Genomic DNA, 27,953 nt, shown 5'->3' with positions numbered 1-27,953 from the left:
TTTCTATTTTTGTGTGAAAATCTTAATGCGGTTCACAGAATACATCTACTTACCAAGTTTCAACAGTATAGTTCTTATAGTTTCGGAGAAAAGTGGCTGTGACATACGGACGGACAGACGGACAGACGGACAGACGGACAGACAGACAGACATGACGAATCTATAAGGGTTCCGTTTTTTGCCATTTGGCTACGGAACCCTAAAAATGACTGTCTATTTGGCTATTGACTAACCGCACGGCAATATTGACATGTCAGGCTCGCCGGGAAGGAACATATATCGTATGCGAGCTGTAATATCGACATTTCTGTCTCATTCTAGTTGTGTAACAAGGATAATGAGATATCCGTTATGATGTTATAATTAACTAGCCTTTGCCTATACGACTTCGTCCGGGGACTTTAGGTAAAACATTCAGACTTATTTTAAATTTAACAGTAATTGTAGAATTATTACAGTAATTATTGTAGAATCTGGATCGGATATCGGATATCGGTTAGTATATTGTTAGTATCAATTGTAAGTTTTTGTTTGAAGAGACGTCACTTTTTTTTTGACACTGACATATCCGATCCATGTCGTATCTTTAGCAAATTTTTGACGTATCACAAGGTTCAAATCAGGCCCCTATTTCACCACGGTGACAGGTGCGAAAATTGTCGACATCACTGTTACTAACGTCACAGGCCTCCATAGACTACGGTGACCGATACCATCGGACGGGCGGTGTGCTTGTGTGTCACCAATATATTAATTAAAAAAAAAAACTTCATTATATTGCCAATAAATAAGTACTTATTTTGCGAAGCTAATGACAATTGTCACAAGAAACACGACAATTATCACGAAATTCCGACACAGAACTTATTTCGTGTCAAGAATTACCGAAAGTTCTATTAAATCGTGTGACAATTGTCATCATCATCATCATAAACTTCGAAAGAGAAATACCTGTTTTTTGCCGATATAATATAATAAAGTTTTTTTAAATAATACAATGATGGTGGCAAACAGGAATGCGGCCCGCCCGATGGTAAGCGGTAACCGTAGCCCATGGATGCCTGTGACGTCAGGAACAGTGACATTTGTCGAATTGTCGCACCTGTCGCCGTGGTGAAATAGGGGCCAGGCCGCATGTGATCTGTAAAATCCTGTATCACTAAGGTAATTTTATTATCAACAAAACATTTACATCTTAAATTATACTCACATTATTATCTAGTTATAATACTTGGTGTAGTATATATCACAATAGTATTTGGTCACATTCAAATTTACATTACATATTTTCCACTATTACGTTGAATTTATACTTATGTTTGAAGTGCCCCATATAGGTGCTATGCTATATAATGCTAGGATGTTGATGATGAGGAGTACGTCTGACCAGGTACTCTATGGGCCAACACAGGAGGCACGGCGCGCAGCAGGCCGCCAGGGCGTAGAATGCTGGCGCGTAGTCCGAGTACACGTCTTTTAGGAGCCCTGAAATGTACATCAATTATTTTATTGTTTGCGTATCTCAGCGGTCACAGTTTTCTTGGCCTGGTGATCGCGTTAATTAAATAAAATATATTCTATTTGACTCCACTATGCATCATTTTGGTATCCCAAAGTTGGTCAGATTTTTGAAAATTCATTTCTTCTAGGAAATCTAAAGTAATATTCCGTAAATAAACTATAATATATGACTTCTATCCTGACTTCGCAAAAAAGCTTCGGCTTTTATTTATGCGAAGATGTGAATATTTTGTAAGATATTAATAAAATTATTGCTTATCCTATAAACCAACCTTTTAATTTCCATTAATTAATTTGATTGATTTCAAAGCCTCCAGCCCTTTTAACTTAGTTTGCCTATATATTAATAATGTATTTGGATTTTACAAAAAGGTTACCACTCTTTGCAAGAGCACTACTGGTTACTAAAGTAATGCGTAGCTCTCCAAACTTATTTACATATGTCCCATGCTATCCCCACTCACTGGCTCTTTGCCACATATGGATCCACTTTAGAAAACGATGTTAGGTTAGGATCCAAGCGGGTTTCTGATGACGCAAAAAGATACGGTATAAATGACACTTTAAAAAATAAATAACTAATTGGTATATTCACACTTTAATGTATGTAAATAATGAATGAAAATAATATTCTCCAAGCTGGTATTAGGTCCACAAAAGCAAGTAAATAATTAATACACATTTTTAGGTAGGTACCTGTATTGTTTTTGTATACTATAGCTACGATGACTTGACTCTGTCATTTAAAAATTCTAAAACTACAGAGAACATTTATAAGAATGATCGTCAGTGTTAATTTTGTCAAGTTAATATCACAAATACATTTAAGTTCATTCATATATTGAATCCTGCCTACTGGGATTAAAGAAACTGCGCCTTAAGCTCGGACGCGGCTGACGGACGCGGCTGACGCGCGCGACATAAAAGTGTGCACAGTCAGGAACATCTAGCGCGCCAGATTTCTGTCGGATGTCCGAAGGCTCAAGGTTACGTCCACGGCTTACCTCCGATAGTTTGCACAGTTCAGTGTATATTCATTATGTAGATACCTAAGTCGCGGCTGTGAGCCGCGTCCGTCAGCCGCGTCCGATAATTTGTTTCCAGCTTTAGACTGCTTAAAACTGTTCAATAATGTGGATGCCATACCTATTAAAGGGGCGCACAGGACGTTAACCACGCCAGTAGACAGCATGAAGAGAGCGTACGCGCCAGGAAAGTCTGCGTGGCTGACGTGGTTGGCCACCACCAGCGGGCTGGCCACGTGGAGCCACGCACGGAGCACCCCTAGAGCCCCCGTGACCACGCACATCCAGACGAAGGAACGGATTTGGAGGACCACTGGATTAAAACGTAATTCCTTATTTTGTAGTCTAATTGAAGTGAAGTAATTTTTAATTATGTAATTCAGCTTTGGTACTGCACAATTCAAATTATATCGACACTTACAATAGAGACATTAAGTTCGTTTTGAGCCATAATTGGGCGCTTTTTGACTATACATATGTAGTTGGGTGGTTTTACGATACAGCAAAATTGTCAGGTAAGAAATATTGGAAGAGGTGCCAGGACTGCGTTCATTATTCAAGAAATTTCACCAGAGGCAAGTTACTTGTAGACTACACTTACCCAGTCTAGTGATAAGTGTGAGTAGGGTGGTGATGTAAAACAGTAGCCTGGTATTGACGGGGATCAAGCTGCTAAGCAGCGCAAGGGCACAGCGCCCCGCCACGTCGGCGCCAGCGCACACCGAGATGCATGTTGCCACTTCATTCTGGTGAAAACAAAGAAAAAGAAAAATTATTTTACTATGCCCGCGTCCGTCTTACTAACCTAAATACCTACGTTCATATTTGTGTGGTGGGCAAAAATCATGGGTTTATACCTTCGGTTCTGCTGTAGGTATTACCAGGAAAAATCGTTCCCGAAAAAAATGCTAAATAAAATTGATGTGGTTCCTAATCCACTAACTGTGGAACTAAAACTGACTAGACTTACCATAACATAAATACAATATTTTATCTCTTTTTTTGCTTTTAACCAACTCGGTTTACTCCCTTAATAAAATTCCCTCAGTATTCATACAAAAAAAAACAAATTGTTCAAATGATGCTGCAATCAAGCATAAAAATTAATTTTATTTGATTTAGCAAACCTACGCAACGGCGACTGAAGTATTCAAAAGCAAATTAAACACTACATATAAATGCCGACCTAAAAAGCGAGTCCACTTTTTGCTCTGGGAATTTGCTCACCATTCGGAGAATAATTTTGTGACATAAATTTTCAACAAATTGTGAACTCAATCGATGAAAATGAAAATTGCCGCAACTTGTTGGGAGGGACTCACTTTATCATAGCCGTATTGAAACAACAGCATCGGCTGGAAGACAAAGAAAGTAATGTCTGAGAAGTTGACGAAACTTTGGCCTAAACAGATGTTGAAGAAAATTGGATCCCACAGCACTTTCAAATTGAAGAACTCTGCTATCTGAGATCTGTAATATAATATTTACGTATTGTAATACCTCGACCAGATTGGAATACTTATATTAAACAAAAATATTCTTATTAAATGCAGAAATATTTAATTTTGTAATTTAGTTACTTTAAAATTGTAAATGTAGTCTTGGAGTCTCTGAAAAACATCAAGGTTTTGCAATTGTCAACCACTTCAATTACCTACTTTACCTGATTTTATTCGAGTTGCTACGAGTATCCTCTTTAGCAACCTCATTTGCTGCAATATGTAACAACTGTACATTTTCTTTACTCTTTCCTGCCTTTCCCTTTCCATCATCTTCTACATCATTGCCATCTGAAACATTTATCCCATTATTACCTTCAATATCTGAAACGGAAAACAATACACATCAAAAGGAAGAATACTTGCTGCTTTTATTTTCACAAGCTTCTTATCAGTCTTCATAATAGCCATCCCCGGTACATTGTGCAAGGATATCCCACTTATTATCAGTAAGGTTCCTCTGAACCCGTAGCTTGAAATTAACTTTCTAAGCAATTGAGGGTATCCCATTAGTATAATCCCTTGTACAGCTTTGCACACGCTCATAACTGTGGTCCTTCTCTTCTTGTCGAAATAGTAATTCATGGTGGCATAGCACACTGGAACCATCATGCCAAAACCAATGCCTTGGAGGACTCCGAAGGTGAAAGGCAGCTGATTGGTGCTGGATATGAAGATGGTGGTGACAGAGCCGACTGTGAATGTCACTGCTCCTAAAAAACCTCCGAAGCGTAGGGTGTGCTTCTTGGATACTAGGTTGAGAATCAGACCTGGAAAGAAAATTTTTGGAGTACCTAGTCACGTTATTTACACTTATTTTTATGATTAATTTGATGAAGAATTTTGGGTAGCTTCAATTTGTTTGTCGACCCCGAACATTTTTATAAACTCATTTCGGGTAGTTCAGTGTTGTTTTATTTATATCTCCGTTGACATTTGCTGGGATGTCAGTCTTTCCGTGACCACAGCTGGTGCAACTCGGCTGAAACGTCGGTAAAAACAATGAAAATTTATCGCGGTGGACCCGTTTGTGTAATTGAATTCTTATACTTATGTGAGCATAAAAGCCATGTATGTAGGTATATATTGTCATGTCATGCTTATTTGTAGGTATGTTTATCCTGATAAACAGAAAGTAATCTAAGTAGGTTATGAATTATAATTATAGTACATTACATACCTAAGGAGGTGAATTCGTGAATGCTCCAGATCGCAGGTGTTTGTGGCCCAAACCGAAGGTGAAGGCCATAAATATGCAATCTGGGGCTTTACAAATTACCGCCCGTGGTTTGTCTAAAGTTTTACGTCTTGCCTTGGCCAGGAAGTGAGATTTTCTCCTCGCGTAGCGTAAAATATAGAGTTTATATGCGATAGTACATATTTATTGGCACAATGGCCGCAGGCGGGAGAAGATTTTTTTTATTAAACGTTAGACTAAATAATTTCTTCATTTTCTACCGTTGACGCATACGAGACATCAGGGACGCATATTACATTCATAAAATTATCGCTGTCTATTGAGATAATTTTCTTATCGTTTCTGATATTTATGCAATTAAAGAGTCAGAGATACGCCATATTTTTGTGGTTAGCCAAATATCAAAATGTTGTTGCGTTGACTTTGTTGTCGATTTCATCTCATATACAAATTAATTGTAGATGATGTCGTAGTAGAAGACAATACATGACGATACCTGTAGGTAGGTATTTGTACATATTAGTATTAAATCTTCTCGAGGCAGAGGTATAAGGGTTGGAACGGTGTAGCTTTATTTGACGTTCATAAGCGCATTGTAATATAACAATATGCCTACTTGAATAATAAACTATCTTTATCAGTTTTAAAGTAAGTAAAGTCCTTTCGTGTAATTTACCTCCTATAGCTAACATGACGGCAAAGACTCCATGCGCCGTCGTTAGGCACTTCGCTGTCGAATGCGTCTCATTTATAAAGTCATTGTAGATGAGCCCAAATGAATTCACATGGCCGATGCCGGCTATCTAAAATCGACACAAAAACAAGTAATCAATTTACTTTGTTAAGTAAAACAGCGACTGTATTTTGACCTGTAGTAGTAGTGTATCTCGGCAGAATTACACACACAAGTATAAAAGTATTGAAGATAAGAACTGAAATTTTAAAATGGCACTATTAGTGTCAGAACAAGCTAACTCAGTGGTAAGTGACAAAGTGTATTAGTGCCACCATAACCGTCAAATTACTATAACAATATGACATTTATAGTGACAGAACCACACTTTGACCCTTCAAAATCTGTGCAGTTAACTCAGCTCAGACAGACTCGAAGAGTATACCTTATGTATTTATAATATATCTATCCTGTAAGGTCCATGCGAAACTTGATTTGAACCGTGTTGTATAGGAAATTGGGATGAATTTCATTTGTATGAGAAACCAATAAAATGGAAAAAAATGAAAACAAAAGATTTTTTTTATAAAAAGTTCTAATTAGACTGAAACGGAGTGTATATTGTATGGTAATAGGCGGGCTTTCAGGGCGTTTCGAAATATTGTTGTATCTGTAGATATATTATACTACCTACTCTTTAATCTGTAGCCGCTCTGTCTGTGAGTCCTACAACATTATAAATATTTATGTAAATAATACTTACGAATGTAATAATAGTCCCAAAACACACCACATATCCCCACTTGTTATTACCAGCCATTCCGTCCGAACACAGTATAGAGACTGCCGGATACCCCTGATAAGTCGGGATCATTCAGACAATGATAAAATTGTTCTTCCTTGTTCGCTTGCTTTGTGACGCGTATTTATGTCATGTTTGTATTGTTAAGTGTATAAGAACTTGTATAAAAGTGGATCAGGGTATTGCGATTGTAGTGTTTTTTCTAGTTTTAGTTATGTTTGACTTAGCAGCCAGCCCTGGACTATCTAGGATTTTTTATTAATCTTACTAAAAAGATAGTTTCTGTGACTTGCTCCGGTTCGATACCGCCCTCGACCCCTCGGATTTCTTCGTCATTCATTCATTTAAAAAAAAACAACGGGTTGCACTCCGGGAGTGCCGGCAGAAGTGAAAACTCAATGACTAGTCCAAAATGTCTGCAGTACTATGTACATATAATTGGGTCTATATCTAAATCCCTAAAGTCTTTTCTCCTATCGATGCATTCCCTAATATTGTTTGTCATAATGATCAGTTGTCCTAACACTAAAAACCCTAATTTTGGATCCTAATATTAATTATTTATCCTAATGTTATTATGCATATTTTCTCTTTTGCGCGGGTCGCAGTTGAACCCTAACCTAACCCACTTTTGTGGCAGCAAGTTCTAAAACCTAACCATTTTTCAGAACCTTACATTATGGAAAATAATCGTTATGGCAATTGATCGTTATGGCATGTGCCCATTAGGACAAACCAGTTAGGGCAAGTGGCTTTAGGATAAACGTTGTTAGGGATTTAGAATGACACCCGTATAACTGACCCAGCCTCCTTTCTATTGAAAAACTTTAGTTCCGAAATTGCTCGTCAGTGAGCTTAAATTTGTTTAAAATTCGAATAGAAATTGTAAAGTTACCTTGCAGACCTCGCATCTAAATATATTTGGTCATGATATTTTGAATTTTATTCACCAGTACTAGAGTTCACTTTTATTAGCGATTTCATCAAGATGTAGCTTTATTGAATTATATTTGAGTGATATAAAGTTGTAACTGAATGTAACTGTGAGATCCTCGTATTTAAGCACGTACAAGATTAGAACATTGAGCTTTATTGCTTAATATAAAAGTCCAGTTTTAAATAATTGACCTGATTATGATATGTTATGACTAAAGTTCTTTGGCGAATAAAAACGAAACAGCAGGCTCAGGCATACATTTTCGCCGCGCGGTAGATAGAGAGGGTTACGTCTTACGTCTTACGCTCTCGCAAGTTTGAAATTTTTTCCCCATCACAAAAAGTGCACAGCGCCGCTAAAGAAGTTTTCACTTAAAAAAAACTGCTAAAACAAAAATGTTTTATAGATGATGAATTGAATTGATGAAATATCTCGCAATGTATATTATTTTTTTATTTTATCGATTGTAGTATTCAAACTGTCTGAACCTAGGTATATCAAATAACATAAGTATCTGATAAGATAGGACTTTGTGTAACTAATAAAGCGGTAGATGTTTACAAAGCATAACACTTTTACGATATGCGATTTGGAAATAGTTATTACTATTTCGAAAACGCGAGTTAAGTGCGAGTCGAACTTAAGCTAATATAAGTAGGTAATTAAACACAAAACAAGTTTAAATTATTCGATCTCAATAAAACAGAAATCGATTTCCCCATGCCCTTGTTATTTAATTATGAAAACAAACAATTTAAAAATAAACATTATTTTAATTTATCACGGCTCCGATTACCTAATTTACGACATAATGAATCAATCTGTCGTAAGTCAACCTGAAAAGAAGTCATTCCTATGACGAGGAGTTTACTTACTTACAATATAACTATGTTATCCATACTAATATATAATGCGAAAGTGTGTCTGTCTGTCTGTCTGTTACCTCTTCACGCTTAAACCGCTGAACCGATTTAGTTGTAATTTGGTATAGAGATAGTTTGAGTCCCGGGAAAGGATATAGGGTAGTTTTTATCCCAGAAATCACCATTTAAGGTGGTGAGAAGGCGGGTGGAAATTTGTATGGGAAGTCGATAAAAAGCAGATTGGGTAAAAATAAGCTGCCCAAATTACATCTAGCGACCTTCACCAAGGAGGAGTTTTGGCCGAAGGGTGTCAAGTTTCGGCGGTTCCGCGGTCGGTTCCCTGACACTGCGGGGTTGCGTAATGCATCGCAATCATAATATGTTTTTAGTGTTTAGTTATATTTTTATAATATGTATGCTAGTTTTTAAGGTATTTATGTATGGGCCACTAGTTGCCTGAAATAAAAGATTTCATTCAAATTACATACTAACTCCACCCAGACGAAGTCGCGGGCAAAAGCTAATAACGAATAAATGCATTCTGATTCTGATTCTTATTTAATGGCGCAGCGACCCTATATTATTATTACTACTAGGTCATTTTTATTTGTGTACAAAAACGACAAAATAGTCATAGTATATAACATTTATTACTTAAGCTGTTTTTGTAAGGTTCTGAATTTAATAGTCGTAAGCGCTAAAAAAACCTACTATTTAATTGGGCTCTTTATGCACGTTTATTTAATGCTTTCCACATTATTTTACAAACAGTTATGTTAAATACGCCTTAATTTACAAGATCTTATATTATAGTCCCTTATGTAGGTTAAATTCCGTTACGATTCATTAAAAAAAAATTAAGGCGACTGATAACCACAACAACCTTAAATAAACTGTGGTTTTAGTAAAAAGGGGTATAAGTCTCGCACAGCTCATTCCCTATCATCATCATCATCATCGGCTTATGCCCTATTTCATCTGAGCTTATGTTCAGGTCGATTGAAAGCAGATTCTCTATGAAAGCAGGAGAATATCAATTGTAGTTTTAAAGCAGTTTCTCGAATCTAAATATTAAGTGATTGACGTAGTAATAAATTAAAAAAAAATAACTAAAATTAAATAAATGGGACATCTTACACGAATAGACCTAGGGCCGTTTCTCAAAAGCTTGTAACTTGTAATACAAGCGGATGTCGCTCTTTGACAGCTTTTGTTAGAAAGGGACTTCCACTTGTATTACAAGTTACAAGCTTTTGAGAAACGGGCGCCTAGTCTCACAGTTATACTTGAAAAAAAAAACATATCCAGACTATCAAAATAATCTAAAAAATATCTGGCCAGTTCGTTTTAGACTCCTTTAGATAAATTATTTTACAATAGTGTTCGCCTTAAACAAGCCTGACTAGAGTCGATACGTCAACTGACAGGTTTTTCTAATTGTCAATCTTTAATGGGTTTTGGGTTTACAACTTGACGTTATTTATAAATTTTATAATACGTCGTCTGTCTACTGTTTACCATATTAACGTCACGTTGACCGAATTGTGGAATAGCTTTAGATACAGATGTGCAAGTTGCGGAAAGTTTCCGAAACTTTGGAAAACTTCTCGGAAATTTCAGAAAAAAATATTGGAAACAAAGGAAACATTCATTTTGGGAATGGAAAATATCGTTACCCATACAAAAATATGAGATGTTACCTGTATTTCAATGTGAAAATTTCACAAGTTTTAAAACTTTCCAGCACTGCAGCAGCGGATAATGAATAGGTTTTGTTTTTTAATCGAATTTTAAAAATCATATTTTCATTTATTTATATTCAGTTTTCATATACAAGGTATGAATTTTTGTATGCACAGCAAGCTACTTACAAAATTGCATGGACATGTTAAGAATATAATCCATGAAATGAATAAAGTGCCCATGCACTTTTGGAGTTGGGTGTTTGCACGGAATCAAATAAGTAAGTACGAAAGAAAACATTTTTAATGGTATATCTCAGTACAAGTCTATGTACTATGTCCGCTCTATGTCTATACTATGTAATAGATTGTCGGTAAATATCAAAGAAACGTTTAATTTATTTACTTTCTAACGCAACTTGTAACTAATATAAGGTCGACAAGTGAATAATGATTCGTGGGAAATAGTTACCAGTAAAGATAAATTTTATTGCATTCCTAAACCTTTCCGTAAATGTATCGGAAATGCTAACATCTATTTCGACACATCACTAAAATTTTCCGTTATTTGTATACGTGTTCTAATTAATATATTAATTTGAAATCAATACCACTATTAAGTAAACATTTATTTAAAATTCAAGGTTTTACATTTGTAACGAGATCGTATTTATATTTTTATTAACTTAGGTATTTATTTACATTTTACTACATATACATTGTAGCCTTCTAGTACAATAAAAGTATTGTACTTAGTCATAATGACGCACGTACTTATACCCGAAAAGCCTCCCAAATAAAAGTATCACAAACTAATTTAGTTCCTGGTCATTTTTACTGATCTATAATACGAGTATTATTTTTATATTGCGGTGACAAAGTACTAAATTAATAGTACGAGTAAATATTTTAATATTAGGCATTAAACACACCTGACATTGCGAACTAACCTGTGTGGTACAAGACGTGATTTATTTATTAACTGATGTTACAGTCACAGACTTTAATTGTTTATCAATTTAGGGTTCAAGCTAATATAGTGGTCAATACTAACGGTATGAAATGTCCAATATAAAGTGAACCCTTAGACGGATCAACAATTAGAGTCCGTGACCTGTACCACAGAATCCTGTACTTGCATACACTGTTAAATCTGTCACTCCATCCAGATCTTGCTGTCAGTGCCTTAGAAATTTACTAATTTTATATTGCTTTTTACAACCAACTAATCTGTGAGTATTTTTTAATATTTATCTATTTTGTTATTTACAGGTAAGAATCTTCAACATAATCCATAGGTAAGTAGGAATCATGGTGGTATAACTATAGGAAACTCTACTTACTAAATACTAGTAGGACTAGTTATTATTATAACTATATCTAATAACTCATCTCTACTAATAATTTAAGTATGGCAGCAATTATTAAATAATAATATGATCTCAAACGACTTTTAATAATATTTCGTTTATAACGCATTGGTTTTATATTCTATTTTCAAAGTTTTATAAATAAATTGGCACACACTCATCTGCTCGGCAATAGAACCAAAAATATTAACAGTCGCCATCAGATATATCGGAGCAGTCAAGGCGCTCACAAATATCTGAACACGCCTCTATTGTCAAGGCGTTAGAGTGCGTGTTCAGATATTGTGAACACCTTGGCCGCTCCGATATATCTGATGGCGACTGAACATACTTAAGTAGAATCAAACTATTTTTAGCAAATGTACCTACACGTAAACAGCCAACTAAGTCAACGGGGCGTGTTTACTAACAAGCCTTCAATTTCACGTTTTTCATCCAATTTTCCTGATCGCCCCAGGAAAAGTTATTTTCGTGCAAGTTATGATAACCCGATGATAATCTTCGGATTTTTCGGCTTATCGCTAATAGAACGTTGGGTCAAGGAGTGGCTTAACACTTAAGATACCATCGGGGATCTTGCGTAGCGCGTTCAACTAATCAAAGTATAACTGTGTATATAGCATAGACTAGGAATCCTCTAGACTGAGTTTAGAGCAATTATTTCATGAAACCGATGCTGCCAAAAATACGGGGGTGCGGGGGGACGAGGTGAGCGAATCCCGTGCCGTGATTGGTCCGTTCAAACACACGGACCAATCACGGCACGGGATTGACTCGAAGATGGAGTAAAACTACCGTATAAGTGGCAGAGGGGGTAGCGTTGCTATGCACAGTCATGGTATATAGTTATAGAATAGATAATAGTACAGAAGATTCACTAAAAACAGAATATTTAAAAGGTATCAGTTTAACATTCATTTTCTCATTTCGTTTGCGGGCTGGACACTATCAAGATGGTATTGAATAATTTTGATCATTCAATTCATTTATTTTTAGATTATGTCTATCATTAAACTGTCACTACTAAAATGTCATTCATACTGATAATTTCCAGCTCGCATTACAATTCGATAAGTTTTTATCTATTCTTTGGCACAACACAATATAAAGACCTAGCGACTGGCAATCACTTTTACTGGGCTTCAATCCAATATACCTGAATCATAAACTGACTATCATTATAATTTAGATTTTAAACAGGCTTAACAGCTACATAATTTTAAGCTACACTATTTCCCTAACATTTAAAATAGTCCTCTAATGAACATTATCTACCGAAGTACCTATCACTACAATGTCCTACGCCGGAGCCTGGGATCCTTAAGATGTCTGACCGTATTGCCCGGGACCGTTCTGCGCTGTACCCCATTCGTCTTCTCTAGAACCATGCGGCGCAGAGATTTTTTGTCCATGGTCGCCGTTCTAAGCATTTAGTATTCCAAGGGCCATACTGTCATCGGCAGTGGTGTAGGGTGAACTAACCTAGCCATGGGCGTTCTGCAAGGCCCTTTTCTTTCAATGTGTATACCCAAGGATTGGAAAAGGGTTGGATTTCGCGGGGCCATGGGCGAAGGACCGTTTCGCCCACGCCTAGCTACGCCACTGGTCTTCGGACTTCGTAGCTTGCCTATTGCCATATCAAGCAATCTTATGAGCTGTACCGTTATTTATTAGCTACACTATTTACAAGTCGCAGTCTTTGCTCTTCTAAAAGTTTTTTCACAGTAAAGTTAATTCTTCCATCACGTTTCCAGATGAGTGGTCTTTCGGGTGGAAATTCTGATGATGGCTTCAATGGTCCACGGGACCACGCAGCACAGGTTGCAGATTGTGAGCACGTAGAACGCGATCTCATAGCTGTCGGTGTAGTCGCGGACGAAACCTGGAAATATGATCATACCATCATTAGATGAAACACAAAACAAGTTCTCATAAAAGTAACATTGCAGCTATCTACCAAGGGGCTGATAACCTCTTGCCAGTCTTGCCTGTGTATGCTAAGGATCATGCTAGAATGTTTACACATTTTTTTGCTCTAGATAACTACAGCATAACTGAGGTTTTAACCCACGGTTTTTTGAGGACCACCACGTAAGAAAGGTTAATAAGGCAAATAAATGGTAACTTCATATAGAAAGCAGATGCAGTACTTCGTTCGCTCAGATTGTGGATCGAAATGTTTACCCAAATTTCAGCCAGTATTAAATTACAAAAAAGTTTCAGCACGGCTTGCAATCTATTCTTCGGCGAAGGAAAACAATGCAATAAAAAATCTGTTAAGAAATGCAAAGGTGCTTGTGTTAAGTCTCCAAATTATATTAGGGACTGGAGACAAAATCCTCTCGCAAACGAAAGCTTGTGCCATCTCCAATCTACATTGGACTATAGTTACAAAGTGTTTGGCCTAAAATCCTCTTGTGAAAGTAATGCTGGTGTCCAGGCAATATGACGTTTATCTGGACTCAGGTGATGATTCAAATGGTACGAACTTCAAAAATAACACGAAGTGGATATAACTATTATTGGCCAAATACTTCCACATATTTATTCCCAAGCGTTTCCGTATTTACGCATGTCGCCGCTTGTTTTACCCCGGCAAATTTAATTCAGGCTTCGTCGGAAATAACATATTTATTTTTGACTGCAATATTGAAGCGAAATTGCCTATTTTCATGGTTAAATATACTATTTTTCATGACCTCGCTACGTATTTCTGCATGTTTAGTTTTTATCCTTAAGACGCTTTGAGATGGTTACTCTTATATTGGGGAACGTATTTGATTTGAAGTGCTCCATGATCAATTTTTGATAAAAAAATATACATTCCTTTAAAAGAAATGAAATGGAGAATATGCTTAATACTTATTTAGCTGCAGTTCATTGTTTGGAATATATTATTCTACGGGCAGTATCCAGTATAACAAAAAAGAAAGTTTGAAAAATTACTTAAACTTTTTTAAATATGTACCTACTATTTTCCATAGCCACGATTGTAATCTTATGCATTTAAACGAAAAAAAGAAAAAAAGTTAAAGACTTTTATATTATGTAAACCCAAGACGACAGATACAGACTATATTGTTTTCGTTTAATAACCCAAGGGTGGCTAAAACTTAAGTAAGCAATTGATCTATCAATAGCTCCACTCGACGAGCCCCTTTGCGGGTTCTGTTAAGATAATATATTCCTTTTACTTGCTACAGTATTCTGAACCTTAAATGTACATATATAAGATGTTATTTAAGTTGTAAGTTAGGCGTACAATCAAGGATGAAATCTTGTGGGAGTAAATAGGGATGAGATGTTGACGTATCGTTAGGCGGTTGAGATAATTTTGCAAATTATGTTGACTCCTCCCTGTACATCAAATTTTATACTGACAGTAACATTTTAAACTGATCTTTGGTGGACCTTATGTAGATAGGTAGTATATATTGGTAGGTACAAGCTTTGCTTGGTTTAGGGTTACATTAATTTATAGAAGGATTGTAAATATCAAGATATTGAATTTACACCGATGATGCACACTATGTGTATGATTATGGCATTACATTATGGGGAAACGAGCTTGAGAACAGTTAGTGTGAGATACATGCTATGTTCAGGGTTAAATAACTGATTACACCGAGCTTGACGCCGTGACATTGCGTTTATGTATTGTATTGTATTTGTTATTTTGCTGTATTTGCTGTAACAGAGGTCGGACAGTGAGTGAGTGAGCTATTTACCTTATAATTTGACATATCATGTCTTACGCCATTTTATAAGGCAAATAGCTCACCCTTTCCGAGCTCTGATTATAAACAATGCCTCAACGTCTTTTGAGCAGCGGTGTGGTCGATAATTTATTTGAATGTGAATGTAATGTACTTACCTATCAAAGGGCCGACGCTCAAACTCAAAGCTCCAGTGATTAACATGTACAGTCCATACGCCGATGGATACCGCTCGATCGGCACGTGCTCAGCCATCAGTATGGGCTGGGCTATGTGCAGCAGAGATCGTAAGGAGCCCAAGATACCGGTCAAGATCAGGAGCGGGAGGTAGGTGGTGCATTGGGTGAGAACTGAAAAAGAAAAAACATTTATAAATGGCGAAAGTAACTAAATGAGCCATAAGACCAATTTATTGGTTGGCGTTTGTAGCTTCTTAAAAATCAAATCTGAGACCTGTAAATTCAGGGTAGGGCATTGGATATATGCAATTTTAAATATACCTTGCTCTTATTACAAAGGAGATACCAAAAAAAGTAACCGATACGTTCGTACTAATTACTACGATTTTATCTTTTTCCCATTCAACATGTTTTATTGGATGATAACGCGATTGCACATTAATGCAATCGAAATGTAAATAAGTATGCTAATGAGATTGATGAGACTCGGCGTTCCGCTTTAATCCAGTTTAGATAATGTTTAATCACCCAACGACGAACACCCGCCTGACGATTTACAAATCTCATTCTATTCAGATACAACATATAGGTATAGTCGTCAGCAAATATATCGGAGCGGCCAAGGAGCTTACAAATATCTAAACACGCCTCTATTGTCAAGGCGTTAGAGTGCAGTATTCAGATATTTTTGAGCATCCTCGGCCGCGCCGATATATCTGATGGCGACTGTGCCAGGTAGATAGTTAGTTTTCCGACAGAATGAAGGCAAATTTAACAAGTAGAACATCTACTTTTTCACCTGTGGACTGTGGATGTTGCTGACTTTGCTTTTATGTAATTCAAATCATAGTGATAATCATTATCATTAGCCGTGGGTATATTCTCAGGCGATGTCTTTTCATTACTGAACATGTATAAACAAATGGCTTACCTATCCGGAATATCGCAGTGAAGAGCGCTCCAGAGTAATACATGTAACGGCTGTTCAAAGTGAAGAAATGTCCGGTGACACCAAGCAGTAATCTGGCTGACATATCAGTGGCGCCCCCTATCGCTATTATGGTTGCTATCTCGCCCTGTGAAATAAAAATAACATGATTGATTGTATTATTTTTTTCTAATTTGGTTTTGGGTAATGACGTGGTTGTTACTTTATTTCATTAAAAATTACTGTAAACTTGGCTGTAAAGTATATATGTCACCGTAAAATTGTAAACACTCGTCATATTATAATCTCGCTAGTTACATTATAAACTGACGGTAGGGAGATTATAATCTAACGTAACCTAACCTACGTTAGATTATAAACTAACGGGTTCACAATCTTACGGTGTCATATGCAAACTGTCAGTTGACAGTGCTATCGATGGTAGTTTTGATAAAGATATGCTGCTTACCCGACTTAGGCCGTTTTTATCCAAAAACATCGGCTCCAGCGTGAAGAACGTGAGGTCGGCGAAGAAAGCCAACGACATCCCGAAAGCAATGTTGTCGAATATCCAGTCCTTCAGCAGCGTCAAGTCTAAGAACTCCGCGACAGTTTGCCTGGAACAATGTAATAATGATATGATAGTTACCTATCTTGCTTAAGGCGATGCTGCTCTAAATTCATCAATAATAAATTAATCAATAAAGTCTCAATTCATAAGGGTTCACCACATATTCAACAGGTCGTATAAAAAATTCCTTTATTCTATATTCCTAGGCAATTTTAAAAGGGAGCTAGTTAAGTGCTCTTAATTGAAAATTTGCTTAATATTACCAGAATTATGTAAAAACTTATTGACATCAAGACTTTTCCGTCACTTGCTAGCAATTTTAAGCAAAATTATTATGATTATAAGGGTACCGATTCGCAATTTCATTCCTCATCTCCTATAATTACTCTGTTTTAATTACCAAGGAGAGTTATGTCACGGGTATTACGAGAGAACATTTCCAAATTCTCAAGCATCTAAAGCTTACCGACTCATTGAGATTTCTCAACGCATTTAAAAGCAAAGTGACTTAACTTCACTTGTAATTAATTTCAAACCAATTTAACAGCTCATACATTGTCAGTCCTATTAAAAGATTAATGATTAATTACCATTTTCCGTCTTTGTTCTTGATGATGGGCATCGGCTCGGCCGCGATACCTCCGAAATTGCCCAAACTCGACACCGAAGCGGCTTTGTACAAGTTCTCGAGATACACGTTGTCTGATGAGTTGAATCTGCTATCAGTCTTGCCGTCCTCGGGTATTAGGACCACAGGAATGCTTAATCTCCTCGAGTCGGTTAATTTCGGTACGAAGAGGAAATCGGAAGATTTTCTGGTGATCTGAGCGTGGATGTATAGGTTTTCGACGGATTTCGCGATATTTGTTTGCAGCTGGGGCGATAGAGTTTGGCTGTCTTTGGTGAATTCGAATTGGGATTCCTTTTCGACGGCGGGAGTTGGAGGGATTACTGAAAAAATAATAGTCTTTAATTGAGGCCTACATTGTTCACTTTTTGAGTAATAAAATAAAGAGAAAATTATACTCTAATTTAAACTGTTGTGAGACATACTAACATTGAATAATTTTACGGTTTAGACTCACTTGTTTTAAGTCACTCGCGCGACATGTTACTAAGAAAATTATACTTTAGTTGGAGGTATTTTTCTAGTCGCTCCTCCAACGCTTTTCAATTTAATAAGTATAAAGAGTTGAATTATAGGCCCTAAAGTACAAAATAAGTTTGTCTATGGGCTCTGTTTATCTTCCATTCCGCCATTCCTCCTTTGAAACGAATAACGGCTTTGAATATCGTTTATTTTGACAGTAGAAGTTTGTCATTTAAATAAACTTTGCAATTTTAGGTACTTACGAACTATTTTCTCGCACGGCTTCATCTGTTTGACCATATGCCACTCAACCGGGTGCATCACAACAGCCCCAAATATGCTATGCGCCGCAATCGCGCACAACACAGCCAACGTCCCTCTGAACCCAAACTCAGTGATAGTAAACTTGATGAATAGCGGATACACCATCGTGATCATCCCAATTGAAGCCTTACACAGGCTCAAATAGAGTACCTTTTTCTTTGTAAAGTAACTGTTGAAGCTTGTGTATGAAATGGGAATGAGGAGACCCATTCCTAAGCCTTGGAGGAAGCCGTTAGTTATGATTAATTGGGTCGTTGACGTGACGAAAATGGCCAGGAAGGACGCTAGTGTATATATAAATGCTCCGATAAGACCCACTTGTCTTAGTGATAGCCGTTTAAGAGCGATGTTAGCCGAAAATCCTGAAATGAAAAAAAATACCCAATTGAAATACTAATACAAAAGTATTTTAGTTATTTTTAATGAAAGTTATTAGTTATTTATCTATGAATAATGAATAATAATAATGAATAATGATTTATTGGTAAATAGTTATTTACACGTCATAGTAGGTACATTATGATATTATACAAAGTTGTAAACACTTTAAACTTAATTTAACTTAAGTAACATGTTATTAAATAACGTCAGTTTTTATTTCCTAATTTATGATTGGGCCAATGACTTATAGTCGGAGAAAAAATCATCAATTTTATAACAAGCTAATTGTATTAATATAGCCTTTAGTTTCCTAACAAACATCTTATCAGTTGGTGTTTGCTTTATATCATCATTCAATGTGTTATATAGTTTAATCCCGAGTACGTCCAGGGTTTTTTTTGACTTGGCGAGCCGGCGCGGGGGCACCCGCAGTTGGTCACGCCTGCGCGTCACAGTGCCCGTCATCTGCCCGTTGGTAGGCAGCGAGGCAAGGTTCCGTCTTATGTATTTACATGCTTCAAGTATATATACACTAGGCAACGTTAATATTTCGAATTTAATGAACAGTTCCTTCGCCGGGTGGTCTTGAGGTTTTTGTGCCATTATGCGGAGTGCACGTTTTTGTAACTTAAATATTTTATCGCGGTCTGCAGCAGTACCCCATAGGTCCACTCCATATATTAGTATGGAGTGGAAATACCCAAAGTACGCTTTTTTTAGGTTCTCCTCAGAGAGGCTATGGGTCAATCTGGATAACGCATAACACGCCGAGGAGAGCCTATTACAAGTATTTTCTATATGGGCTGACCATGATAGTCCTGAGTCTATAATAAATCCTAAGTACTTGACCTCGTTAACCTGCGGCACAGGAATGTCATTCATGAATATATCAAGTTTATCTTTTGTGTTTTTTCTAAGTTGGAAGTGTACTACATTTGTTTTTTCAATATTGAGTAGCATGCCATTCACAGAAAACCAGTTAGAAATATCTTGTAAGGTTCGAGCTAGTTTAGTTTTTAAGGCAGGGAAATTATCAGTTGATGTTATAATGCACGTATCGTCTGCGAACATGACATATTCCGAGTGATCAGAGGCGGAGGTGATATCATTCACAAGAATCAAAAACAAGGTATTCCCCATCGATGAGCCCTGTGGGACCGCACTTGAGCCTATTTCTTCTAGGTTAGATTTACACGAATTAACAAAAGTACTTTGTTTACGATCTGCCAAAAAAGATTTAATTGATTTTAAAAAACTACCATTTACACCATACCGTGACAGCTTTGCGGTCAGTAGTGCGTGGTCCACGGTCTCGAATCTTGAAGTTATTAGTTTAGTTTAGAATAGATTCATTTAACCAGTGCTTTCGTGTACTTAGGTATTTAATTTAAACAAGAACTCATTAAATTAACTAGTCATTACTAAACCGTGCTATAAAGAGGTCCATGTGTACCTAAGCCAAAACCAATTATGCCTGCAGTGCGAAACCTGTCAAACGGCGATCTATTAGAGTAAATAGAGGTTTAATAAAATTATGGTAGATACACCGTAATATTTGAACTAAAACAATAACAACACTCGTACAACTTCTTACAATCAACATTTTTAACCTGCTTATACTTATAAAGTATAAATGCTTAAAATTTTAGACCACTACATTAAATAGCTTGAACATACATATTAAGGCTGCATGAAGACGGAAAGTCGATAAAGTTTTAATTTTTCTTTGATCTAAATTTGTATTATTTTTGATTGTCAATCCATTTTTCTGGTCCTAAACTTCTATACTTCCTCAAATAATTATGTACGTAATGAGGCAGAAATATTGCCACCTCAACAAAGTAGTACAGTACACGTTTTACTACGTTCATGATGACATCTCCGTGGATATTTTTCCTTCATAATTAATTAGTAGTAATTTGTGTAACGGTAGGCAGTTACAAGCTATTGGAATTCCGAACAAGGTCGATCAATAATCGAGTTGGGATGGGTCAAGAGTTTTCCGCGTTGTTTGAATCGATACGTAGGTATACAAGTTTTTAGGTGAATATTTGGTAGTTAGAGAGATGTTTAGGGGAAACTGGGGAGGGTTGATCACCCCTTTTGTTTTTAGCATACATTTTCTTAACTATTTGTAGTATTGAAAAACTTTATACACCATACGACTCAGAATTTATCTCTTCATTAATAGTTTGAATTAGAACAGATTTGTGCAATAAATTAGATCATTATTTAATGAAAACCCATACTGTTGACTTTTACCATGTGTCCCCTATGTAAGGGAGACTTGTTTACCCCTGGTCGGAAGCCTTGATCCTAGGGGGATCAAGTGACCCTGGTTCTTGGGACACATGGTAAACATATTTTTACCATGTTTCCCCATACCAGATTCTCATTGATTATATAACTCGGATCGCTATTAGCAATGCATCTATAATTTGTAAAATACACAGCAAACATATATATATCTTGCATCTTCCATGCTTTGAAGTTGTATTTCCGGTAATCAGATGTCTAAGCGGAAGGGATCAAGTCTTCCAGATTTGGGGACACTTGGTAAAAAGATTTTAAGTGGGAATGTCATATTTCGAGGGTAGTATCTACATTAATTTATTCACTTTAACTACAGGAAATTAATATATGAAGATATCAAACCCATTAATTCATAATCTTATAGTTTTAAAAAACAATGTAATCGTATTATCCATAAAACAACATAAAATAGGGAATCAATTTTTGTACCAAAAAAAAACAAAAATCCAAGTTATTAACATACAATTTCTTGTAACAAGCTCATTTTTTTAAAGTTCTTATGAAGGTATTTTTAGCGTCAGATACCTACAGCAATTTTAATTTTTTTACCCATCACTGGTCGTTATTGTTTACTATATTAAATAAGTTTAGAAATTTACTGCTCACGTTTCGAGGACGGTGTTTGAGCTGCATAATCCTAATATCCTTTCTATGGACCGTCGGTTCTATAGTACATAAGGTCGGAAAGCCATTGAAATAGCATTTTATCCATAAAAACAAATATCGCCGGTTGAAAACCAAATATCGTTATAAGTGTTTTTTGTCGGCCGAGTAACATCCCCTGTGTGTAAAACGTTTAACTTGATAAAAAAGACCAAGTACGGGTAGTTCGTAAAATGTTGATGTCAACTTTAGTCAGTCTTTTCAAAGGCCACGGGGATAATTCCGTTTTCGGAGTCGGTTGTATAATTAAAAACTGAATTATACGCCATTAAATTCCGTTTTAATAAACAATAATGAGTCAAAAACCTTGAAAGTTTAAATCAGTGTTTCTCTGGTCGTACTTTCGCGGCATGATTTACTAAAGAAAAGAAAATATTTATGATAGCTCTATGAATCCTTTTGTAAGTAAATTTATTACAATGTATACTTGATCGCTTTGGGGGTGACATGATCCCGGAATCATATCTCCCCTGAAGAAAAAGACAAAGTCTCCCCATACATAGTAAGATTATAAAACGTGCCGTACTGGAAACATGTGTTCGCGTATATCAATGTAATCCAAGTTAATCATCACTTCAATAAACACCAAATAAAATAAGCACACTCACTAACATCATTTCCATCTCATATTATAAAATAAATCCAGTTAAAGCTTACCGAAAATTGAATATAGTACGCAGAAAATCTTTCACCGTCCGCCATTTTTGAACCACTGACTTTTCCGATACAGTGCCATGACAGAACGTGAAGTTAGGAACGAATTAATGAGTGTTACCAGCGCAAAAAATTGTATCTCGTTTGGTTTGATTAAAAATGAAGTTTACCAAGTGTCCCCTAGGGATCGACCCTCCCCACCCTCACCTATATATATATATTTCATAATGGTAAATTGAAATATGTAGCTACTTACCTACATACCTGAATAACAGGAAAAAAATGATGAAATATAGATGTGAAAACATTTCATCGTTAAACAGCGATCGGGAATGTCCCGACACTTTTGAATGTATTGTTTACGTAGTACAATTGGAGGTTTTTGGCTAAAAATAAAGTTAGTGAGCTAGGCTCGAAACTCCTTGACCACATTAATCCCAAAAAAAGTTGTGCCCACTTAAATATGAAACACATGTTGTATTTGCGACTAAGTGCACATTATGCAATGCGTTACTTACATTATTTTGGTTAGGTACTGTCGCGAGATACTGTCGCGCCAATCATGTGCTAGGTCTACCAGGGAATCACGCGTGCATAGTTGCCGACTGCGTTAAGAATCGAATCAAGTTTAAATCGTTATCGAATGTTGTCTCACCTGCAACAGCTAAAGTGACTTGGAAAACTCCATACACGACGGTCACGGCGCCAGTTCCCGCGCCCACGTCGACCAGGAACTCGTTGTATATGAACCCGAATACTGGCTGGTGCGCCGTGCCGGCGATCTGTGGACACAAGTACCGTCATTCACACTGGCAACTGAATTATTCAACCTTATTGGGTGTTGCGATAAGTACGAATTTCCATTGGAATTTTAGGGGATTTTTTGGAGCATTTGGAAATGAAACTATATTCCTACAATTTATATATTATTATTTTATATAATACGGCTTAAAACAGGAACTTTCTGAAACATTAATACATTAAAAAGGAGTGTACAGGTTTTTAAAAGGTCGGCAACGCCATGGGCTATGGTGATTGCTTACCATCAGGCGGCCCGTTTGCTTGTTTGCCACCGATGTTGTATAAATGCCTACACAATTGTGAACGATTATTTTTTTTCTCAGAAATGCATAGTAATAGCAAATTTACGAGTACATTATTATTAATATTTATTAATTTTAGTTGAAAAGCATTTTTTTGTGATATAGGAGGCGTTGCCTGATGGTAAGCAATTACCTTCGCCGATGGACACCCGCAACACCTGAGGGGTTGTAAGTGCGTTGCCAGCCTTTAAGATGGGAGTACGCTCTTTTCTTGAATTTTTATTGATTTTGAAGGTAATTGGTTAATAAAATACACTCTCCCAGTTACAGTAATCTCTTACGTAACTGCTTAAAATGACCCGACCTCTGTCACAACAGTATCATTACATTTAGCTTTCCTTATCAACGGCACGAGTAAGTTATGAATATATATAGGTACAGTCAGCAGCAGTTGCTAAGCAGGTGAGGTGTTCAAAATGATCTTGACGCTACAATATTGCTAAGAGAATAAGAGCGTCTGCCGTATTCGAACTTCAAGATATTCACAAGAGACGACACGTACTAGATCCATTCTAGATACGTTATAGTTTAGATTTCAACTAGTTCTCTTTTGCAGCTCAATTCGGGCAACCAATGTCTCGTCTCGAGTCTGGGCTCGAATATTTATTTTCAAAGTACTAACAAAAATGATCCCTGATGGTCCTGAATTAAATGAATTTATTTATTTATTTATTATTAATGTCACTTTTACGTTAGATAGAGTTAGATAATATCTATTAGATGTGAATTGGATCTCTAAGTCATATCTTGTGGAAATCGTTCAAGAGTATCTCCAGAATCGCGGAAATGTCAAAGACAGGTTAGATCCTAAAAATATCGCTATCGTATCTTGGTGATGTGTAAAAGATATCTTATAGATATCTACATGTATTTCAAAATCCGAATCGGGCCCCGTGTCAAGGTGATTTTGAATAACTCGGCCGTTTCGCATTTTCTGCTGCTGACTGTATATAATATTTTTTTTAAGGCTTGATAAAAATTGATAAAAATCGGACTCGAGCAGAGGGCAAGGCTGAGAGTTGATAATACCTATCACACGAGACGGTTGGTCACGCGTATGTCAAAACACCGCGTCGCGTTGGCTAAAGTTGCAAACCTCTTATCTCCTCCAAATGAATCAAGATGAATGATGAAGTGGTGGAAATGATGATGTTTGGTTTTTGTAATATTTTTTGTATGCATTTGCCTAGATTTAAGATTTAAAACACAATTTAATATTGTTACTGAATAAATGATGATGATGATGATGAAAGGAGTTCAGAGGTTTGGAACTTTAGATGTTGTTAGCTAAAGTTGAAAACTTCTTTACTCCTTTGGAGGTGATAGGAGATTTGCGACTTTAGCCGACGCACCGACCGGTATTCGCTGCGTGCAAAATAGAGTCCTGTACGGAGTCCTGTCCTGTTTGCACTAATATGCGAGTGCGAGCGAGATGTATAGAAAGTAAATTACGTTCTCGACGGCGTTTATGTCAGTGACAAACTGATGGTAACCGTACTGGGCATTGTTTCAGAAGCGTGGGACAGCCCCCTAATGAGGCACTGGCTTTGTTTGCATGCGGTAGTACCGGGTCATAGGTTAAGTTAATTTTGTTATTTTATTATTTGTATTTACAAATTATTTGTATAGGTATTTCTAACTAATAATGTACAAAATCCTTTCTTCTATTAAACTGGATCTAAGTCCTCCATTAGTGGCTTAAAATACAAATGAGAAAAATTAAAAGCTAAATTTCATCTCATACAAAAAGCTCCACTCCTTCACAATCATATTTATATTTTGGGCACGAAAAACAAAACAGGGAAAATAATTTCTTCCTAATCCACAAATCGGGTAGGTATTTTTGTAATTTGTTTCGATACATCTTTTTACTTTTCGTAGGTAACTTAACATTTGATTCGAAAGAAAGGGACCGAATTGTTATAATATTTTTTGGATTTTAGAACCCGTAGGATATATGTATATTATATATGTATATATATTTATAATATTATAGTAATATCATTAAACATGTGTACATAGTTTACAATAACTTTTTTCCTTTCTTTTAAATTTTTCGTACATAAAATGATGTAGGTATCGATATACGTACATCATTTTATGTACGAAAAATTATTAATAATTTTAATTGTTGCCTGTATTTTATCACTTCTCTAATTTTATACTTCTTTTACCTACTTATTAAAAATCAATAAATACTTACAAAAATAACAGACAGGCCGATGCAAATGAGATACCCCCACCCCCCCTCAGGCGGCACCAACTCATACTTCTCATCTCCACTGCTACTGCTGCAACTGCTCACACTATACTTCTCCTTCCCACTCATAGTCACCACTCAGTACCAAATGAACCTATTACACTCAAACTACTTTATATAGCGCGACGGGGGATCTCTCAAATGTTTTGCCAACCACTATTTACTTTAAGGCTTTAGATTTTATTTGTGCAATTGAGGTTCGGTATTCCCAGAGAAAACAACGTTAACTCGGAAACGTCTGTGCGAAGCAGTAAGCTATAACATTGTATATGTTTATCACTATGCTGAGTTTATTTGTTTGTTTGATTGACACGTCAGACGCAGTCCAGTGTATCGGTTTGATTAGAGACGGTCGAGCTTTCTCACTGTTTTATTGTGCGACCGGTTGTATGTATATATTTAGTGCAATTCGTAAGACTCATTTAATTTTATTAAGACATTATTTCGGTGTGAGTCAGTAAAATTACCATTTTGTCGATAATAGCTACAATTGTAGTTAAAAAAAATTATAAGTCGTAACATTTTTATATAATATATTGTTTATAAAAGGTTCCTAACTCATCAATATATTGTTTTAATATGTTTTTAATGATACTTTTGTTTTGTCTTTTTTATTACACATACGTAAATCGTAAGTAGATTTAATATGCATAATTACGGCAAAATTAAAATATATTATGTGTTGTATTTCTTCGATTACATCATATTTCATAATAAATAATTTCAATAGGTAACTAGTATCCCTAATTAAGGCGCCTATCTTTAAATTTAAATATTGATCTATCGACCAGTTTCCCAATTATTGATTAAACGACAATTAGAGCCTAATTATCTTAGTAGCATATACGAGGGGTATTCAAAATATTCTCGGTATGAGAATGAAAACAAACAAGTACGAAAAGTTTGATATTTTTATTTTTCAATATACTCCCCCCCTATGTTCATACACTTAAAAGATCGATCAATTATTTTTTTTAATCCCTCGTAAAAATATTTTTTATCTTTCGTGTAAAAATGCTCCTCCACTGCCGCCTTCAATGCTTCATCGTCAGAAAATTTATTTCCACGCAGATCCTTTTTAAGATTGGGGAGCAAAAAGAAGTCGCTGAGCGCTAAGTCCGGACTATACGGTGGGTGAGTAACAGTTTTAAACCCACATTCAACAATAGCTGCCTTGGCAATATGAGCAGTATGGACGGGGGCGTTGTCATGCAGAAGCAGAATACCTTTGGTTAACTTTCCTCGCCTCTTTTCTTTAATTACATCCTTTAATTGACGTAGAATGTTAGCGTAGTACTGTCCTGTGATATTTACACCTTTTTATTTATAATCGATTAGTAATACTCCTTCACAATCCCAAAATATCGTGGCCATGACCTTGCCAGCTGAAGGGATGACCTTGAACTTCTTGGGATGAGCTGAACCCTTAATGTGCCACTGCATGGACTCTTGTTTACTCTCTGGGTCATAATGATGAACCCAGGTTTCATCTCCAGTAACTATTCTTTGCAGCACCTCATCAGGATTTTCACCGCACAGGTCAATAAAATCGGAACAACAAGCTACACGCATGTCTTTTTGAAGCCGAGTCAGCATTCGCGGAACCCATCTTGCACTTACTTTTGACATATTAAGATGGTCATGTATAATATCATGTACGGTACCAATAGAGAGATTGGTTACTTGTGCTATAGATTTTACCTTCACTCGACCATCTTCCAATATAAGTTTTTCCACTTTATCAATATTTTCTTGTGAAGTAGCTACTACAGGCCGGCCAGGTCTAGGGTCATCTTCAATACTCTCCCTTCCGCGTTTAAACTCGCTTGACCACTTTTGAATGGTAGATAAAGAAGGAGCAGACTCACGGTAAACACAATCCATTTCCTCTTTTATGGTTTTTTGATTTTTACCCTGTTTTGTCAAGAATTTTATCACGCATCGATGTTCTAATTTAGTTAACATTGTCAATTCGCACATGATGTTCATGTTTGTTCAGCAATTGCAGAAAAACAAAAGACCATCTCGGTTCGAATTATACTTTTTTTTAATGTCAATGAATAAACCTTAGCGGCCAGTAACGAAAGAAATTTTAGAAGAGGTCGTAAGATATCAATACCGAGAATATTTTGAACGCCCCTCGTATATAAGTCATATAACTCTATTTCTGTACAAAAATTGAAGTTTAGTGAGTAAGCAAG

General features: G+C 36.3%; 3 protein-coding genes across 6 annotated transcripts in view; 1 reads left to right on the top strand and 2 right to left on the bottom strand.

Annotated features, from left to right (window-relative positions):
- Window positions 1-27,953, top strand: part of LOC134663056 (solute carrier family 12 member 6) — a 443,704-nt gene that overhangs the window by 142,596 nt on the left and 273,155 nt on the right. The gene's annotated exons all lie outside the window — the stretch shown is intronic.
- On the bottom strand, window positions 4,214-6,911 carry LOC134663088 (monocarboxylate transporter 12-like). Its single transcript, XM_063519416.1, has 3 exons — window positions 6,680-6,911; window positions 5,920-6,046; window positions 4,214-4,815 (listed from the first exon to the last, which is right to left on the bottom strand). The coding sequence occupies exons 1-3, from the start codon at window positions 6,788-6,790 to the stop codon at window positions 4,346-4,348; spliced, it is 708 nt and encodes a 235-aa protein (XP_063375486.1). The 5' UTR covers window positions 6,791-6,911; the 3' UTR covers window positions 4,214-4,345.
- Window positions 13,086-26,118, bottom strand: LOC134663024 (monocarboxylate transporter 9-like). The gene is made up of 8 exons (XM_063519315.1): window positions 25,696-26,118; window positions 23,045-23,171; window positions 18,318-18,740; window positions 17,555-17,915; window positions 16,863-17,010; window positions 16,397-16,541; window positions 15,445-15,636; window positions 13,086-13,452 (listed from the first exon to the last, which is right to left on the bottom strand). Exons 1-8 carry the CDS (start codon window positions 25,819-25,821, stop codon window positions 13,313-13,315), a joined length of 1,662 nt encoding a protein of 553 aa, XP_063375385.1. The 5' UTR covers window positions 25,822-26,118; the 3' UTR covers window positions 13,086-13,312.

This window comes from Cydia amplana, chromosome 4, assembly GCF_948474715.1.
Source record: "Cydia amplana chromosome 4, ilCydAmpl1.1, whole genome shotgun sequence".
In the NCBI taxonomy this organism is placed as follows: Eukaryota; Metazoa; Arthropoda; class Insecta; order Lepidoptera; family Tortricidae; genus Cydia; species Cydia amplana.
Note: the sequence above shows the minus strand (reverse complement) of the source record. Positions and strands in the feature narration are given on the sequence as shown.

Bases quoted from the DNA above. Each gene is read 5' to 3' on its own strand.
- LOC134663024 (XM_063519315.1), bottom strand. From the start codon at position 25,821: ATGAGTGGGAAGGAGAAGTATAGTGTGAGCAGTTGCAGCAGTAGCAGT. The intron at 23,172-25,695 runs GTAAGTATTTAT...TTGTGTCCACAG, and splicing joins TCGGCCTGTCTGTTATTTTT to ATCGCCGGCACGGCGCACCA. The intron at 17,011-17,554 runs GTAATTAATCAT...ACATTGTTCCAG, and splicing joins AAGAACAAAGACGGAAAATG to GCAAACTGTCGCGGAGTTCT.
- LOC134663088 (XM_063519416.1), bottom strand. From the start codon at position 6,790: ATGATCCCGACTTATCAGGGGTATCCGGCAGTCTCTATACTGTGTTCG. The intron at 6,047-6,679 runs GTAAGTATTATT...TGTCGATTTTAG, and splicing joins TTGGGACTATTATTACATTC to ATAGCCGGCATCGGCCATGT. The intron at 4,816-5,919 runs GTAAATTACACG...TTTTCTTTCCAG, and splicing joins CGTCATGTTAGCTATAGGAG to GTCTGATTCTCAACCTAGTA.